The 20,160-nt window shown below is 33.5% G+C and overlaps 1 protein-coding gene across 1 annotated transcript in view; it reads left to right on the top strand.

Moving 5' to 3' along the window:
* Window positions 1–226: 226 nt before the first annotated feature.
* LOC149788410 (QRFP-like peptide receptor) overlaps window positions 227–20,160 on the top strand; it is a 145,039-nt gene continuing 125,105 nt past the window's right edge. The window contains exon 1 of the mRNA XM_089974373.1: window positions 227–715. Coding sequence (XP_089830499.1) covers window positions 446–715 — 270 coding nt within the window. The 5' untranslated portion in view covers window positions 227–445. The remainder of the gene's footprint in view (window positions 716–20,160) is intronic.

Genomic DNA, 20,160 nt, shown 5'->3' with positions numbered 1-20,160 from the left:
GTCTCAGCAAGCAACACAAAAAGAAATTCGATGTCGATAGCGGCGGTGTGGTCCGATAGCGAAAGTTTAATTTGTCTTGGATCTTACTGCGAATAGTAGGCGACCAATAACAGCGGAGGGATTTCTCTGTTAATACTGTAATACAGAGGCATCGCATTGTGGTGTATTCTTTTCATTTCTATTGAGAGCAGCTGAACAGTCTTGCTCTGCAAGCGACGGACAAAACTTCATCTTTGCTTTCCCGTGATTTTTTTCTTTGAACGATATATGAAAAGGATAAATCACTGTGAAATATTATTGACTTTACTATATATTATCATTTTAACGTTGACTAAAGCTTGAAATGAAGTTTAATTTAAAATTCGTCAATAACATAAACAATAAATCCTTCGGAAAATATTGATACTGCTGGACTTGGTGGAAATTTCCAACAATACTGGACAATATGACGAAGTTATTAGATCAAGCATCTGCAATGGAAAATACCACTGAATACTTTTATGACTACGACGAATCCCGAAATTATTTACCCCTAGACGAGGTTGTTCCTGTGTCCATATTTTATGGCTTGACCCTCTTGCTCGGAGTCGTTGGGAACACCTTAGTCATCTATTCAGTAGCCAGATTCCGGAGAATGAGAAATGTCACAAATCTCTTCCTGCTCAGCCTTGCATCAGCTGATTTGATGCTAGTCCTTATTTGCGTACCAATTAAGGTAAGGTTTATCCTTCCTTTCTAAAATTATGTAACTTATTTTGCTTTGCATTCTCTTTGTTGATTCTTCAGTATACCTAGAAACAATGCACGATGCAGGCCTGTCAGAAAACCTTCTTCGTGTCAATATAAATTAATTGTTTGACTTTTACATATCGAGTGATAAAGGTGTTTATCTGCGTTTTGATTGATTGATTAATTGTCAAAGGGATGGAATTTCTCGGACTAATCACTGACACTGAAGCCCTCGTGCGAGGCTTTCTCACTCTCATAAATACGTTTGTAATCGTATTATTTATTTGTTAGGCTTAAGAAGCTGGCTACAAAATGGAATATGTTATGTATTACGACGTTTTCATTAAGCTTCCTTCTCATTATCCTGAAATGTATAAACTTTTTTTCAATGAATATTTTATTAAGGCTTGATGTACGGATTTTCCCTAGCGATAGTGTGGACAATATTATGAAGTAAAGAATAATCTTTGTCAAGATTTAACAAAAGACATCTATGCCAAAGGTATAAATAAACCAAACGCGTAATTACCAAATGCCATATTTAGTTATTCAGTTAAAATTATATATTATATTGATTCTACATGAAAATGTTGCACAAATTATAAACTGCTCATTTAAAAGCATCTTAAAAAACAAAACTCACATAATTAATATATTTCATTTACGATTTAACCTCATTATTTGCTCTTAATTGTTACGTTTGTGGAGTGCTAATGTTTCGTTTAGTTTTGAATTCAAATAAATCCCTCCGTCTAAATCAGAATTGCCAAAACTTTCCATTCCGTCAGTCTCTGGCGCTGAAAACGCTAATTGATATTCCACATCGTTCCCGATAGCAGACACACATGTATTTACCCACTTTGTTGAACTCTCTGAAATGGCATTATCATGAACTTATATTAAGAACTCAGCTAAATCGAAGATCAAACTTGCTATCGCAGTTTTATGTTCCCAGACACGCCCTAATCATTGACGCTTGAACGCATGCCTAACAACGCTTCAATATTTAAAACATGGTATTTCCCAAGTCTGAAGCTAATCTAAGTTTAAGATTCATTTATCCTGTTAATTAGAATGTTGTTTTTGTTGCTAGTGTTGCTCTTGCTTTTATTTAACCCATCTACCTGTATGATTCTTCAACGGGCATTGTCACGATGTAACCCCCCTGGAGTAAGAAAGTGGAATAATTTTGTGAAGGAAATATTAATTTGGCTTCAAACATCGATAAAGTAATACAGAGCTCTCATTAATTAACAGAATTCACTTTCTTCTTTCCAGCCAAATGTATTCTAGATTAGCGCAAACATCGGTTTAGTATGTTTTAATCATATCATTTTCTCATAGAAAAAAAAATTGAGCATGACAAACACGTCTCTGAACCTAATATATTTGTGGTCGACTTTCAGTCTTCTAAGCAGACATACATATACATTAAAGATATATAACACTCATATTTCTGCTCTTCATTTATCCGTACCATTTATTATTTAATATATCAAGGTATTACATAAATTTAGCCTGGTGTAAAAAACGAGGGAAAAATGACTTTAATCTCTGTTGATAATTTTTAATTTTATTAAACCATTGTTGTTACATGTATAAACGTCTTGAAGTATTTGACCCGAACAAATCTGGCAGAGCATCTTTAAAGCCTTTTTAGAAAAATGAAATGGTTGGGTATCAGCCATTGACCCAAACTCTTTTCATGTTTGACACCCTGTTCTATTTTAATATACCGTTCGCTTTGAAAATGCGACCAAGTGTATTTCTTGACACAACGAGGGCGGACATGCGTGTGTACATACATTACATGCATGCATTCATGCATGCATGCACGCACACACGCACGCACGCACGCACGCACGCACACATACATACATACATACATACATACATACATACATACATACATACATACATACATACATACATACAGACAGACAGACAGACAGACATATATACCGACAGACAGATGGACGGACAGACGGACTCGTAGACTTAAAAGACTAGTTTCGGAACTGTTACAAAAAGCAGCTGTCACCCTTGCCACGAATTGAGCTAGTAAATGCGAAAGAATTTATGATTGTTATAGATCCGAACACTTTGCAAGTTTGTAATCAGGTACATGTCATCGATATCGATTTTATAACGACGTGATCTTTAAAAGCTAATTGGTAATTTGCAAGTTTAGTTCAAATATTAATAATTTAAAAAGGGCATATTACTTGTAGTAGGCGGAGGAGTCAGAGCGGTTTCAACTTCTGATGTACCATTTTTAGATATGTCAAATAGAATGACAAAAAGAAAAGTGTGCATCTTTTCGACAATGAACTGCAGAACATTCATTTTGTTGAAAGGTTTGGGCGCTCGGAGTAACAACAAGCTAAAGAAGTGAGCAGAGAAAACAAACCTGTGGAATTTCTTGAATGACTCAGCAGCAACAAACATAACATTATGAAAGAGTGAAAAATCATCAAAAAACAACACGTTCATTCACGCACACACACACACACACACTTTACTCCGTCTCACACATACACATACATGGACGCAAGCGATCTTCAATCGAATAAAATTTGGGAGAAAGGTTCATCTGGCAGCCAAGACATTTGATTTATTCATTTTCTAATATCCATGACGCAAAATAATAATAATAATAATAATAATAATAACATCGGCATAGTCTTCTGTTTATTTTTATTGTCCTGTCCGCATATTTGCCATAAATTTCCAGTGCATGATGTATGATATGACACTCGCGATCGAGTTGTAGCACTTTTAAAGTTTGAAATATAGCATTCCAAGTTACATTTCAGGCTAAAATGAAGAAACATTGACGTGAAAGAGGAAACTCTTTTAGAATTAGGAAACATTTGCATACACTTTTGGATAAAAATATCAGTCGATGTTTGTTTGAAAGTATCCAGAAATATCTTCATGTTACAGACTCCTTATTTTTTCTGAACTTCATAGAATCCCAATCTAGTTAAAGAAGTAAAGTTTAGCTCATATGGTAACTAGTATAAATAATACTTCATTTAGTTATATATATATATCTATATTATGTACTTTTCATCTTGAAAATTCAGAAACTTATACCAGTATTTGATAATAATATTATATATCTTCACAATAAAAGCTGTTTTGCCAATGTGAACAGTTACTTTAGGTTATTTTTTATTGTCGGACTGGAAAGATCTATAACCACCATGACGACAGAAAATGTTTTGTTCGCAAATATTATCAGACCCAAATGACACCCATGATTGTTGTTTTACAGCCATGGGTGATTTTTGTGACATAAAATATTTTGTTTCATTTGGTTTGATGTTTTACGGCACAGCGACATGGGAAAGTTATTGAGTGCCGATGTATTTTAAAGCAAAGTGTCTTCTCCGAGGGCACACCACTGTACCCATGGAGCTGATTCGATAGTAGACTTCGAACCCGCAACCTTTCGAATCTGTCACACTAGCCACTAAACCAGAGCGGCTATTAAAATATTAAGAGAAGAATACATAAGCTGGCCTCTGTTGGATGCATCGGAAAGGCAATTTAGAATCAGCGAGAAACGAAAATATTTATATGAATTTAAAAGAATGTTCGTTACTGAGTAACTTTGAGATTCGTTATTAAGTAATTTGCAATGAAACAAGCAACGAATAAACAGAGATTATCGCGTCTGCTACAACTTCGACAACAACATCAATAACAATAGCAACAACATGAAAACAACAACACAAAATCTAGTATTTTGACCACTGTAATGCATATCTAATGACAAACCGCATAAAACTTGGTAGAGTCCAAGTATTTATATACTTTGGACATGGTAAAAAAATGTAATCAGAAGTTTTCACTCACAACCTAGCAACGCAGTGTTATGACTAAGTTGAACTTGGTAGTAAAAACTGAATTGATCTGTGAAACGTGTACTCGTGCAGTTTAGAACGTGGTGTCGTTGTAGGCTTAGCAAATATGTCCAGCTGACTATCCTTTCTCTGGTCCAGTCAATGTTTCGTTTACACAAATATTTAAATTTGTATGGAACCAGTATTGACCATTATATATGATATTTACCTCTGCTACTACTACTAGCGACGACGACGACGATGATGATGATAATTATATGTTGAATGTTGAAACAGTACAGCTGTTCATGTGGTTTACTTGATTTAATAAAAGGTTGTCATAAAACCGTCGCACATGAAAGAAAGAAAAATGCACGATAGTAGCATTTTAGACAAAAGTGTTGATCAAGAAAACTTGAAAAACTACATTGACAGCACTTTGTAGAGCAAGGTGTGCAAAGTGTTTCTAAAAATATCAGGTACACAGCAAGGCGTGCAAAGTGTTTCCAAAAAGATCAGGTACACAGCAAGGCGTGCAAAGTGTTTCTAAAAGGATCAGGTACACAGCAAGGCGTGCAAAAGTGTTTCTAAAAAGATCAGTAAACAGCAAGGTGTGCAAAGTGTTTCCAAAAGGATCAGGTACACAGCAAGGTGTGCAAAGTGTTTCCAAAAGGATCAGGTACACAGCAAGGTGTGCAAAGTGTTTCCAAAAGGATCAGGTACACAGCAAGGTGTGCAAAGTGTTTCCAAAAAGATCAGGTACACAGCAAGGCGTGCAAAGTGTTTCCAAAAAGATCAGGTACACAGCAAGGCGTGCAAAGTGTTTCCAAAAAGATCAGGTACACAGCAAGGCGTGCAAAGTGTTTCCAAAAAGATCAGGTACACAGCAAGGCGTGCAAAGTGTTTCCAAAAAGATCAGTACACAGCAAGGTGTGTAAAGTGTTTCTAAAAAGATCAGTACACAGCAAGGTGTGTAAAGTCTTTAAAAAAGATCAGTACACAGCAAGGTGTGTAAAGTCTTTAAAAAAAAGATCAAGTATACTGTAAGAATAGATTCTCTTGAAACGGAAACGAAGGAATGGCAAAACTGATGTCAAAAATGGTCTGATGGAGATAAATATCTTGTATATCACAAAATTTTTTAACTAATATTCCAAGCTATCACATAATACACATTTGCATGCAACAATATCGTTTGAATTTATTTCGCTATTCTTTTTACAAGCGAAGATATCACGAAACGCATACATAAAATAACGTTTTAGACAGTAGTCAACGTTTTTATTCTACTATTTAGTGCATTTTGTGATAAAGTTTCCTGTAAATTCATATATATATATATTCGACCAGCCACAGTTTGCTGTATCAACTTTGACTATTATTTAGAAAAATTTTCCCAAATTAATAAAGGCATCCAATATTTCTTTAAACACACACACACACACACACACACACACACACACACACTCTTGTAAAACTTACAAAACAGGGACATATGACTTTTACCATCAAAATGGGGACATTTTCATTTTAACAAATTATGAGTGATAAAGATCTATTTTAATATTCATTTGATACATACATGTCATTTCTAACTGATTTGTGGTTGATTTCCAAGAAACACCGTATGAAAATATTTACCATCAGAACAAGGACACGCACATATACACAGTACTAGAAATTATACATTCAAAAAGGATGTATGTTGATTCTAAATAGAAATCAGTTCAATCTAAATACTGCAGTAATCTCACCTGATACACATAGTTCCCATCCATATTAATAAATTAAATTAAAATTATCATGGTGAATCTTTATATAATGTTGAAGAAGATGAATTGTCGGAATTGTGTGAAAATACAGAGAATGTTTCCCTTTTTCTAAAATGAAATAATCAAAGATCTGCATGCCAATCTTTAGTTTAAAAAATTTTATTGGCAAGACTACGGTTTAGAATTTAAAATTTCTCACACAATAACACATTTTTAACTTTGGTGTACAAAAAATTGCCACTTTAGTGCAATCCCCTTCATTAATAAGACAGTGCATGATAAAATCTCTTCAATATGAAACAAACGAAAAGTTTATTTTGTATGATGGCATGGTTTAGTTTTAGTGAGCTCAGGTCAGAGTCGAATAAGTGACCTTGAAGCCAAATAGTCCCTATTAAAATCTAAATGTGTGGATCGATTGTGTGACGCCATGTACAGTATTCATGATAGAGACTTGTAAATCGTACAATTGAAGGATCGAGAAGGGACTGTCCCGTTATCTGGAGACACCTTTTATTCTTACTATGATGGTAGATATGGTGTAGAGTAACAGGTGAAATGAGGCTTTAAATCCTGATTTGACTGACTTAAGGTAGCGTAGGAAAAATAGCTCCCGGTTTTTGTTAGATAGGCAGGCAGTTGTGAAGTTGTGATGCAAAATGTGTAGTGGTGATATTGGTGGTCATGCATTAATCTGAGGAAAATTATAGTTTGTTTCATTCGTTCGCTAAAGAGATCTCTTGTATGTAACATTATTAATGTTCTGCCTTTCGCTCAGTGAAGTCATTTGTAAATTTAATGTTGCGTATTTGTAGCCATTGATTGATTTGAGAAAAATTCACGACTGTTATCATCGGGTCCTTAGGAAAAGGGGAAAACAAGAGACTTACGGCCAGAAAGAAATGAACCTAGCAAGATGGAAGAACGACAGACAGAAGCAACGATGCACAGAGAGAGAGAGAGAGAGAGAGAGAGAGAGAGAGAATAAAAACGTATTGACTAAACGAGAACAGAATGTGAAATATTTAATAATTTACATCTGAGTCAAACAAAATTTATCTGATTGTTTTCTTTCACATTACTCATATTTCAGCCAGCATGCATATTTATGATACATCGAGATACACTAAATTTGAGTATAAAAACTTGTATTTTCAGCATCGTGACTGGTGCCATGTACAAGCACTTACAAAAGTTATGTTTATTTCCTATTGGCTCAATCTTAACTTGTCGGATTTACCTCTAATGCGGTTAATTGGAGGAAAGAAGTGGTATTATGTTTTGGTTACCATGTAGACTGTTCGTTATTATGCTTCTAACCACATTTGAATGAACTAAAATCAATGTTGATATTTTCCAGTGTATTTCGTATCCAAATGTGCATGGCTCAGAGTTGAAAAGGAGATAAAATATACAAGCACAGATGAAATGCTAGAATCTCTTGTCCATCGTAAAAACCGTGCATAATATCTGCATGAAACCTTTTATTCAGTTTTCTTGGTTCCCGATCTAATTTGGCGAAATGTGTTATGAACGTTGGACTACCCATTAATAAACATGTATGTAGATATTGCTCTCTGTGTTAAAATAGAAAATATATCATATATATTTGTCTCTGTTTGTATAAATGATTTAAATCCCGTTGGCTCTACTTGATGCCATCTTGGGTCAGTAATTTGGAAGCAAAATGCGCAATCAAACAGCATAAAAGTGCATTTTTACCCAGTAAACGGGGACGCAATTTTCCGACTGATACACACGAGGGTTTGAATGTTTATTGTTGTGTATATAATGATCTAAAAAGATACCAACAAAATGGTGACATGCTCAGATACGCTTATTTTAAGATTTTATAATTAAATAAGGCCTTGACATTCCATTTAAGCCGATATTACAATACGGGGACGTCCCTGTTTCAAGGTGTGTCCCTGGTCTGTTGGTGTGTATTCACACTGATGTCCCCGTTTCGCGCCTTTTACACACACACACACACACACACACACACCGTAAAGCGAGATACGCACATTCATCGTCACTATGCTGAATGGTATTTGAATAACGTAATAGTGTTGGAAATATATGTTGAAGACTTGATTTGTCACCTCCATTCCAAGATAGCAATGGCTGATTGCTGGACTTTTTGGACAATTGTTCCTATGAAAGCTTTATCAACATTTATATGATCAGAAACATCCCAAAGCATTTAAAGAATAACGAATCAGATTCTTGGAGGTAACAACAAGTCATTTCGACAGGAACTATCATCTGTATGCGTTCTAAACAGTCTCTGAACGCATACTAATAATTGAACATGATATCGAACAAGTAGCTGAGAAGCGATCGCCTTGATATGTGTTGTAGCGCCTATCGTTAAAAAAATGTTAAGTCTGCGAAGGAAAATCTTTCGAGCACTTGATTGTTACCTTTCCAAATTGCCAAATTAGTATTTCATGTTTTAAATTGGCTTTTCTATTTGCTACATGACTGAAATCTTTGAACATAAAAAAGTGAGGACAAGTTTGCAATATGGCAACACAAATTTATTTTCCTACGTAAACAGGCACAATCATCCAATCAAATTTACTTGCACAATAACTTCGATAGTACCCTGTACAAACCTACTGGAAACGACTGGACACGTAATGATAACGCTCAGTAAATTCTTAATGACAGATAATTTCTTGCTGTAGCATACTTTCTCGTTTTAATTAGACTACACTGACAAACTGCTTCTGTGTATATTTTGTCCTTCTTTAGATTTACTTAGAACGAGGCGCTTGAAGGAAAGAATGAAATTAACATCAAGGGACGTAATCCTGGTGTGACTCGAAATAATAATATCAGATATGTATAATGTACTACACTGGACATACTAATATCATATATGTATAGTGTAATACACTGGAAATAATAATAACATATATATATAGGGAAATACACTAGAAATAATATCAGATATGTATAGGGAAATACACTGGAAATAATAGTATTAGATGTGTATAGTGTAATACACTAGAAATAATAATATCATATGTGGATAGTGTAACACACTGGAAACAATAAAAAACGTGAAGTCTTTCAATATGTTTTGCTTAAAGAAATCTGGCTATAGGAATCCAATCTGACACACTGATGCACTTAGCATCGAGAAGACTTTATCTTTCATTTCACCGTTCAGAATCCTAAATGAAAATCTACCTAACTACACGTACATATCCATTAGCAACATTTATATCAAAGATTTTGACAATATCTGTGTTTCGCTAGAGCATGGAAGTTTGATATGGCTGCAGTAAGATGGAATCCTGGCAGAGTTTGATACATCACACGTTGATTATAATGAAGAATGGCACATATGTGAAATCTCTGGAATATTTTATTAGGAAGGCAGATCTTGCGATGTTTGAATAAGTGATGCTTGGATGCTCATCTTCAATCATTTCCTTTTCTTTCTTGGTTTGGATTAAGAGCAAATCTGTATGAAGCATAATAGCACTTCGAAAATTTAAAAGTTCTTTGTTCGAAGTATGTAAGCCTTAGTTCCAACATACATATTGTCGTTTACAATGTATTTTACAAGAAACAGTAATGTTTGAAGAAAAGAGAAAAAGAAAGCGAGATGTTAATTTGAGATCTAAATGACAAAGAAAAATGGTAGAGGAAAGTATATTAAACTGCTGATAAAGTAGTTTCGCTCAACAACAAAGATGTAATGATTCATACGAAAATGTTGAATATTAAATCTATATACGTTTAAATTTTTACATATAATATCAATCTTCAATGACAGCTAGAGTTCTCATACAAGAAACAAACAACAGTGTTCACAATACTTCTCGTCTCTGGAGGCTCCTTCATGGCTACCTGTTGTTTGGGAAAATTTATGCTTTAGGTCTAAAGTTCATTCATGGTTACCGCGTCCTCCGGCTACGGCTAGCATCATCCTTTCTTTATATGTTAGATTATATGTTTGAGAGGCTTGCCGGATGTATTGAAACAATTACAAGCGTATCGGTAGTGATATTGGGGATTCGTCTGCGCCTGAATTTTCTCATAACTACTAAATTTGAGTCCCAACGCAACCATAAGCCCAGTACTGCACAAAAGAAAATTGTCTAACTGATTTATTATACGGCAGCGGCTTTCGTTTCAGAGAGTTGAACGCTTCAGGTTGCATATATTGTTTCCTTAATTTTATGGCACAGCTATAAAAACGTATGATTAATTAGTGCGACACTTGCTTGATTATGTTTATTCACAGTGATTACTTTTGCGGACCTGAAACTTAAGATCGTTTAGCACGAACCTTCACAGATGATTTTACAGCTATGTTTGAAAGAAAATTAATAACAGAACCAGCTTAGCTGCGCATGTGATCATAGTAATGTCGATGGTACTAAATCTGAGTTTACAAAAGACGAGGTAGTTCATTTTGGTAAAGTTCGTAAACCAGAGGTTGACGGTTCAGTACCTTCCAGGCTTGCCAGGGTCGGCTGTCTCACTGTGTCGTTATGAATAAGAAACGTAACATTCGATACAGAAGGATAGACACATTGAGACAGAGAGAGTTATTGCATGTATTTTGTTATTAACTGGTGCAGAGTCAATTGTATAAGGAAAAGCATGACCGTGTTAAAGAAAGTCAAAACGCTTTAATTTGTATTTATGTTGGTATAAATGTTTGTCAGATTGTGTTCAAGTGTGTTTGCACGCGCGTGTGTGATTGAGAAAGATAAAGACAGAATCGTTTCTAAAAGTTTTGATAAAGATTTTAGATGAATAAATAACTATATATATATATATATATATATATATATATATATATATATATATATATATATATATATATATATATATATATTTCAGCAGTTCAAATTGAGAGAGAGAGAGAGAAGAATTACAATCGCAATGATTAATGTTATCGAGGTATGTTTACTAAAATATAACTTAGGTACAAAACTTGAAGGAATGAAAAGTGTAACAAAGACGAACTCGTTTGCACAAGATAACAACAGAGCCATACATCTTCTGACTATCCAATCCAATTCAACCCCTGTACTTTTTGTTGTACTCTTGAGGGTAATATATTCTATGGATTTGAAATTACTCATTGTATTCAATGAATATCGCAGTATTTATTATATTCAGGCGTGTCAATTAAAGTCTTAAAGTGTATGTTAATACAAAATTTAAAGTCTATGTTAATAAAAGGCTTACAAATTATGTTAATAAAAGTCTTATTGTGTATGTTAATAAAAGACTTAAGGTGTATGTTAATAAAAAGACTTATTGTGAATGGTAATACAATCTTAACAACTGTGTTAATAAAAGCCTTGAAGTGTGTGTTAATAAAAGTCTTAAAGTGTATGTTAAAAAAAGCTTAAAGTGTGTGTTAATAAAAGTCTTAAAATGTGTGTAAATAAAAGTCCTAACGTGTGTGTTAATAATAGTCTTAAAGTGTATGTTAATAAGAGGCATAAATAGTATGTTAAGAAAGGGTTCAACGTGTATGTTAATGAAAGACATAAAGTGTGTGTTAATGAAAGTCTTAAAATGTGCGTTAATAAAAGACTTAAAGAGGATGTTAGTAAAGTCTTAAAATATGTGTTAATACAAGATTCAAAGTGTATGTTAAAAAAGACTTAAAATGTATGTTAATAAAAGGCTTAAATTGTACGTTAACATAAGACTTAAACTGTTTGTTAATAAAAGTCTTACAATATGTGTTAATAAAAGTCTTACAATGTGTGTTAATAAAAATCTTAGTGTGTATGTTAATATAAGATTTAAAGTGTATGTAAATAAAGGACGTAAAGTGTGTGTTAATAAAAGTCTTAATGTGTATGTTAATACAAGATTTAAAGTGTGTGTAAATAAAGGACGTAAAGTGTATGTTAATAAAAATCTTAAAATGTGTGTTAATAAAGGCTTAAAGTGTGTATTAATAAAAGTCTTATAGTGTATGTTGATAAACGTCTTATAAGTGTATGTTAATGAAAGACTTAAAATGTGTGTTAATAAATGTCTTAAATTGTATGTTAATAAAAGTCTCAAAGTTAGTGTTAATAAAAGATTTAAAGTGTATGTTAATAAATGACTTACAGTGTATGTTAATAAATGCCTTAAAGTGTAGGTTAATAAATGCCTTAAAGTGTAGGTTAATAAAAGACTTAAAGTTAGTGTTAATAAAAGACTTAAAATGTAATAAAAGATGTAATGTGTATGCAAATATTATAAAGTGTATGTTCAGAGTATCATGACTTTTAGTCAGATATTCATATCCGCTGCTCGACTTCCTGTGAAATAAATGCATTTTGTGTTCTTGTCATAAGCATTACATATTTTATCGAAATGCAACAAACAAGTCTAAAAGACAAGAAACTGCAAAAACATCACAGTTCGAACCATTTTGATGAGCCGCCTGAACTGGACATCCTAGTATAGCAGTCTTCATGTTCTGTATGTCTTAAATTGCGATTGACATCACGTTTATCTCAGTGTTTCGAGAAGAACATATTTCCTTCTCGATTTAAACAAGACGTGTTTTAAACCGAAAATCATATCTAAATGTGTGACAATTGCAAAATAGATATAACGCCGAATGCTCTTTTTCTTTTGGCGCGTCACATATCAGTAAATTTCAGCCATGAAATCGTAGCTTAAAGAGTCGTAATTTAATATAATAGTCAAACCGTAAAGGAAATCGCAGCTTAAAGAGTCGTAATTTCATATAATTTTTAAACAGTAAAGGGAAGTTTCAGGGAAATCCCAGGTTAACGGCTTAACGAGTAGCAATTTAACTGAGTTCTTTAAAATGTACAGGGGCATTAGGGAAATCCAAGCTTAACAAGTAACCTTTTAATTTAGTTCCTCAAAATGTAAAGGAGGATTAGGGAAATCCAAGCTTCAGGAGTAACAATTTAATATAGTTCTTCAGGTTGTGCATGACGATTCAGGGAAATCCAAGTTTAAAGAGTCACAAATGAATATGTTTCTTCAAAGAGTGCAGGAAGAATCAAGGTAAAGAATGTAAATTGAAGAGTAAAATTTCATTTAACGTATCGAATTTGACTTGAAGGAACACAAAAGGAGGCCACATGTAATATATGACTACAAACTGCATCGAAAACACATAAGAAATGAAAGAGTATAGAGTCAAAATATGCACGGAGATCAGTATACTAACTGTTAATTCACTGATAACTCCATGTTTTGAACCTTGCATAGGATACCGTTAGCTTTTGATCGAGGTATAATGAAATTGACAATGTTCAGTAGAATGTAGAATGATAATTCACCACGTGATTTATCTACAAATATCATTTACAACAAAAAGGTCTATCCATCTACCATATTTTGGCAGCCTATTTATCTCATATATTTTGTTGTGAATTTCGTCGGTAACAAAACATGATTTTGTAAAGGATAAACTGATACATATTTCGTAAACCATAATATCTGCGTAGGAAACACAGCGAAGCAAAAACATGTCTAACTAACTAAAGTCTGTTTTACTCATTAAAGAAACTGAAATAATCATTGTGGATTCACAGACCTGGAATTGATGTTTGCCAAGATATACATTCAATGTACAATCGTTGCTATTGAAAGCGTTAGGAATCTTTTAACAGCTTGCTATTTAAAATTTGGTAAGGGTTAGCCATTACAACGCAATATTACTAAATGTATACAGAGCGGTAAAACAAGAACACAGCCGATTGTGTTTTCATGTGATCATTAACATTTTGTAATGATCTGAATTACGACGGTATTTTTGCTGCGTACGCCATTAAATATTAACGTCACTACTAACGTCAGCTGGACGGACTCAACGTTGACGAAAGTGCTTACATAAATCTCACCCTCAAAGCGAGGAATTCGTTGGAAAATTCTTAAACTTAAATGAAATTATGCAACACATAGGAAAACACCGGTGAGAAAAGTCATGTATCATGCGTCTGTCTTAATTATTAATACAACCATTGAACAAATTAATATCTATGTCGTCAGTGATCGAAATTACTTTTGCCACGAAACACACGAACTTTCAGAAAAAGCTCTCTCAATGTATATGTCGTGATCTCAGATCAAATACTTTCTATATATTAAATGGCTGTATTTTACTCTATAGTTTACAAAACTTTTACGGTACTCATTTTAATTTGTTCCAGCACACGAATTCTAGTCAAAACTATTTAATGAGAACATTACTTTTGATCATATGTATATGAGCACGATGTTTTGTGTCTGTCGAAATATTTCAAGAATTTTATTTTCAGAGGAGACGATTTAACTAAATTTTTTCTTAAAAACCAATAACTTTTACCTGTAAAGAAAGCAAAGTGTTCCGACTTAGATCATGCATTTAAGTATATCATCTTTATATTTTTTCTACTGAATGATGAGCTTATTTATTAAGAGCAAGTTTTATCCTCCTGTTGTGTGTGTTTGTGTGTGTATGTGTGTTTGTGTGTGTGTATGTGTGTGTATGTGTGCATGTATGTGTGTATGTGTGTTTGTGTGTGTATGTGTGTTTGTGTGTGTATGTGTGTATGTGTGTTTGTGTGTGTATGTGTTTGTGTGTGTATGTGTGTATGTGTGTGTGTTTGTGTATGTGTGTTTGTGTGTTTGTGTGTGTGTGTGTGTGTTTGTGTATGTGTGTATGTGTGTGTGTGTTTGTGTGTGTATGTGTGTATGTGTGTTTGTGTGGTTTACATTTTTAACGGAGATTCAAAAATAATCTTCAGTCATATCGCTACGAAAGCTGCAGTGTAGCAGTTTATATTGACGTATAGCACTGGGCCATCATGCCGCAGACATTTAGCATCATGCCCCACCCATTCACATTATACGGACAGCAGCACGACCAGTCCTAAGGCTGTTAGTACCATTATTATTTCTTTGGTATGACGCGGCCGGGGTTCGAACCCGCAATCTCCCGCATACGAGGCATACACTTTAATCATTTAGGCCACCGGAGCGGTCCCTCGTGTTAATAGAACTGGCATTGACAAGTTTTAAAATAATGTGTTTCTTCAAAGACATAACAGATGAAGCTTGAAAAAAGCTATATATTGTACTTGTAGCCGTGTCATTGGTATATTGCTGACTTCTACGATTGCTGTTTTTGCTGTATCCTAGAATGTTGATGATAACCAATAACTATTGTTAAACCAGAGCAAGTAGCCAAACAATTCACTAGGTCTTTACCTCCTTAATGCAATAGGTTTTTACCGCCTTAATTCACTAGGTCTTTACCTTCTTAATTCACTAGACTTTTACCTCCTTAATTCACTAGATTTTCACCTCCTTAATTCACTAGATCTTTACCTCCTTAATTCACTAGGTCTTTACCTCCTTTATTTAATAACAATTAAGGTAATTTACATTTCATTCTGTCGCAGATTTTGCACGCTAAACATTTTCCCTGACCACATCACTGCCTAGCATCATAAACCGGAAATGTGGTGATTCTTTTCGCGCAGTTGGATTGATCGATCAGTCAAGAAGCGTATGTTCAAAGTTTACTATCGTCAAGAGTAGTTTGATTGCTTGCTATGAGTATGGTATCTGTCAATCAAGGGAAGAGTCGATAAAAGACGATGGAATGGACGAGTAATATTTCCTGTCAGCAATTAACTATGGAAAGCGTTTCTTGTCAGTTCCACACTAAATGTAAAAAAAAAGAAGCAAAAACTAAAAACAATGTAAAGGAAGCTGTTCTTAGAACGCAAATAATGCAGCCTGACTCCTTGACTTGGTATTGATTTTAATAAGCAAATAAATCTATTCTTTATTTGTTTTATACGTTTCTTGACAAGAAGATTGATAGCAGGGTAAATTTTAAACAGATTCCAAACGTTTAAGCTCTTCTTGTGGAAAATAAACAACTTACATGTACAAAACAAACATTAAACAAAACAAAATTAAAGACAACACCTGGACTCTTACATATTAGAATGGTTGGGGAATTTGAAACAATATATCTATATCTATATATATATATATATATATATATATATATATATATATATATATATATATATATATATATAAGTTGTTTACCAATGATAAATGAAATCAATGAGCGTGTTACTGTGGTTGGGGAATTTGAAACAATATATCTATCTATCTATCTATCTATCTATCTATATATATATATATATATATATATATATATATATATATATATATATATATATATATATATGTTACTGTGCCCATCACAGAAGCAACTGGTTCTAACCAAATGACGAGAAGGCAATGCCACTTGCAAGAATATTTTTTTTTTGCTAAAGAAACTATATCCGAGTAAAGTTATGCATGGAGGTGCTAAAGAAAAGCTGTCAAGAGAATTGTGTAGCGGTATAATCAACAACACCAATAATAATAATAATAATAATAATAGTGTAACTACTTGAGTAAATATTATCGTATAAAACTGATGACTGGCTGTAATTTTTACAAGACTGCAATGGAGAAGGAATAATATCTTACAGGTCTGAGCATATTTAACTTATACTCTACTGAGGTGTGAACTCAAGTTCTATAGTTTCGGCACCCAAGTAAATATCGTCATAAAAATGATGAATAAAAGTGCTGACATCGTGCGTAGCAGACATCCGTTTATCGACACAGTAATTAAATGTCACCAAAGGACACAGTCACTCCGGTTTATTTCAACAGAAATCAGGGTGTACAGAGGTTATGATAGAGATTTACAAATATACACCATGCTGAGCGGAATGTGTCGTCCCTTTATCATAACAGAGGATGCGCGATAATATGAAATGATGAATAAACAACATTATCATATATAAAATCATTCTTGCTTGGTGGTAATGTACCATCTGCATGTAGCAACGCGATCATTCTTGAAAGACGTTTAGTCTTTTAGAAATGTATTTATGTTTGAAGAAGAAACATGAAAGAAATAAAATGGTATGATCTTAACCCGTGCTCTATTTTTCAGATTATGTGGCCTTGAAAATTAAAGCATGATACACGCACTTTGAGCTTAAATTTACTTTCTTACTACACATGGAAGTGATTAACTCGGTTTTTGCAGAAATGCGGACTTGGCAATAGAATTGTTGGAATTTGGTTTCTAATTCTGAACTAATCGTTTGCATAAGTAAGAAGAAACGTTAGTACTGAAACGAAATATTAGGCTGAGTCTGTCTAAAATCTCAGAACCAAGCCTTCATGACTAAGTGAAGAAATAATTTTTGGTATCGAAATTTGTACCATTGAAAATAAGAGAAAAGTGCAAAAGAACACAGGCTGACGACTGTCCGGATATACCAGAGAATGAGTTTTACTCTTTTCAATATAAAATAGTCATAAATAAAAAGTAAATGCAACCATAAATAAATAAAACACATTAGATATTTGCTATCATTAACTTTGTTAATAAAGTGTACAGGAAAGGTTTTATCGTCATGACAAATAATGCTTAACTCATAACCTTTCCAAGAAAAAAGTGTAAAAATAACGGGCAAACGTAACGTTACTAAAACAACATCAATACTACTACTACTACTACTACGACTACTACGACTATTACTACTATTGCTACTGCTACTACTACTACTACTACTTCTACTACTACTACTACTACTACTACTACTACTAATAATAATAATAATAATAATAATAAGTTAAACAATCGAAAAAGAAGAAGAAAAAGACACAAATTTAAATAGATACATTGCTCATGTGATTTTAATTTCCAAAAACTTTCAACTGGATGACATAGCGAATAAAAATATTTTACAGACGTTCAACAAACGGTGTAAAACAACAAGATGTGTAATGTCCCAAAGGAAAACAACATTTATATATAAAAACCAAAGGAAGAAAAACCCTTAAAAAAAGTGTAAACTATCGCATAATTCAATTTTGTACGACTTACCACAAACTATCTTTTCCAAAAACCATTGCATAATTCGAAAGTTCTGGTACAAATGCGGTCTAACTTAGACAGCTGAATTTATGTCTAGCTTAGTTTTCCATTTAAAGTCGGCTAAGTCCCGTAATTTTTCTTACTACTGCTCACAATAGGATGCAGAAATGTCGTCTGCACTCAGCTGAAACCTTGAAAGGCACGCTTATCACTGATAAAGGTAATCTGTTCAACTCGTTAGGAGGATTATCAAATGCACTTACTGATTTTGTGATTGCCTTTTATCTTTTTTCTGAAACTAAAAATAAATATTGACTTATTGACATTCCTTCCAAGTTTAATGAATAGTGTTAATTTCAGAAAACAGGACTAAGCTATTTGCCTAAAGCCGCTATCTCATAAAGATATTCATAAAATCAAATATATGTACCGAGTTGATGACAAGAACACAAATTAAAAAGACTTATTATCGAAAGTACTTGCATTAATCTTACGCATTTTAGGGTGTAACTGAGAAAACAAATTCTTGTTCAGGTTCGAGTCTTATCACTTGATTATCCCGTATCGGCTACAGTGATATATCTCTGAGCAAGGCAATCCAATGGCTTCAACACTAATAACCTTTACGTGTTGCTGTGCTGTAAAGCTCTGAACCAAAACTAAACTCTTCCAATTGAAGAACATATGTCTTGCATGTTTCTTGTAGATCGTCTTTAAGGGGTGCAGATGATGACGATTACGTCGACACGTCAACTAATTATCTGGAATACGCCCAATTGAGTATTTAACTTACTTTGAGAAGGTAAAATACTGTGCAAAGTGTTGAAACGTATCAATTTAAATCATGCAGATGTCTTTTCTTCCTCCAATATCCTTTATATATTTTGCAGAACTATCCTCCATACCAGTCAAACTTTACTGACTTCGACTGACGTATTGACTAATGGAAAGTTCAGTAGATTTTTCACATTTCCAAATCTAAGCATAATTTCTGACAATAGCGCTAAATACAAGGCTTTTATTGTCCTATCAGCATAAGTCTAGTTTCCTTATAACACCATTTAAGAAAGATATAATTTAGGAAGCTATCATCTTACAAGCTATGAACTGATAATATATTATTATTTAAATAAAATAAAATTTTAACGAAGCTAGCCATAAGATATGCAGATCTTTGAATTGCTGACAAGCAGAGACACCATGGAAATACAAAGGGTAAAGTAGAGTACATGAATTTCATTTGAAGAAGAATATGAACAACGTCTGGTGCATTGGTGTCTCAGCGAGGAATAAGGCAAGCTCAGAGAGAGCTAGAATCATTACATATTGGGGATTCCTTATTGGAGAGGCTGCAAACACACATTTTGTTTTCAACGTTATAAAGCGCAATCATTTGTATCCTTGGAAAATAAGTACAGAAATTTTCCATTTTGAGAAAAGAATTAAAAATTCATCAGAGATAACACAATACTCTCATCAGAGGAGTTAAATATATAATGAACGTAGTCTAACACCCGATGCCAGCTGTATGTCCTTCAAACAGTCATTGATATTATAAAAGTAATTATTGAGAAAGATATTCGCACATATCAGTCAAGAAAGAAACTTTGAAATGTGTAGAGAAAATTGGACCAGGTCCGTATTTAAGAACAATACTGAACAAGTGATTCCAGCTCAGGCTCAACGTCTCAAACCTTTCAGTTTATATAACTTTGACAAGAATAAAGATACAATCACAAAATTTACACATTATTTTAAAAATTTCGGTCCCTCAGATGGACTGAACAATGTTTGTGACAAGGTTCACGGCAATTATCATATCTTATCTTGGAGTTTTTAGCTTGTGGCCAAAAAGGTTTGAAAACATAGGGTCAGAGGTCAGATGTAATAAGAGTGAATTATG

The sequence above is a fragment of the Sinohyriopsis cumingii genome, chromosome 11, assembly GCF_028554795.1.
Source record: "Sinohyriopsis cumingii isolate HCF-2022 chromosome 11, ASM2855479v2, whole genome shotgun sequence".
NCBI lineage: Eukaryota > Metazoa > Mollusca > Bivalvia > Unionida > Unionidae > Sinohyriopsis > Sinohyriopsis cumingii.
Note: the sequence above shows the minus strand (reverse complement) of the source record. Positions and strands in the feature narration are given on the sequence as shown.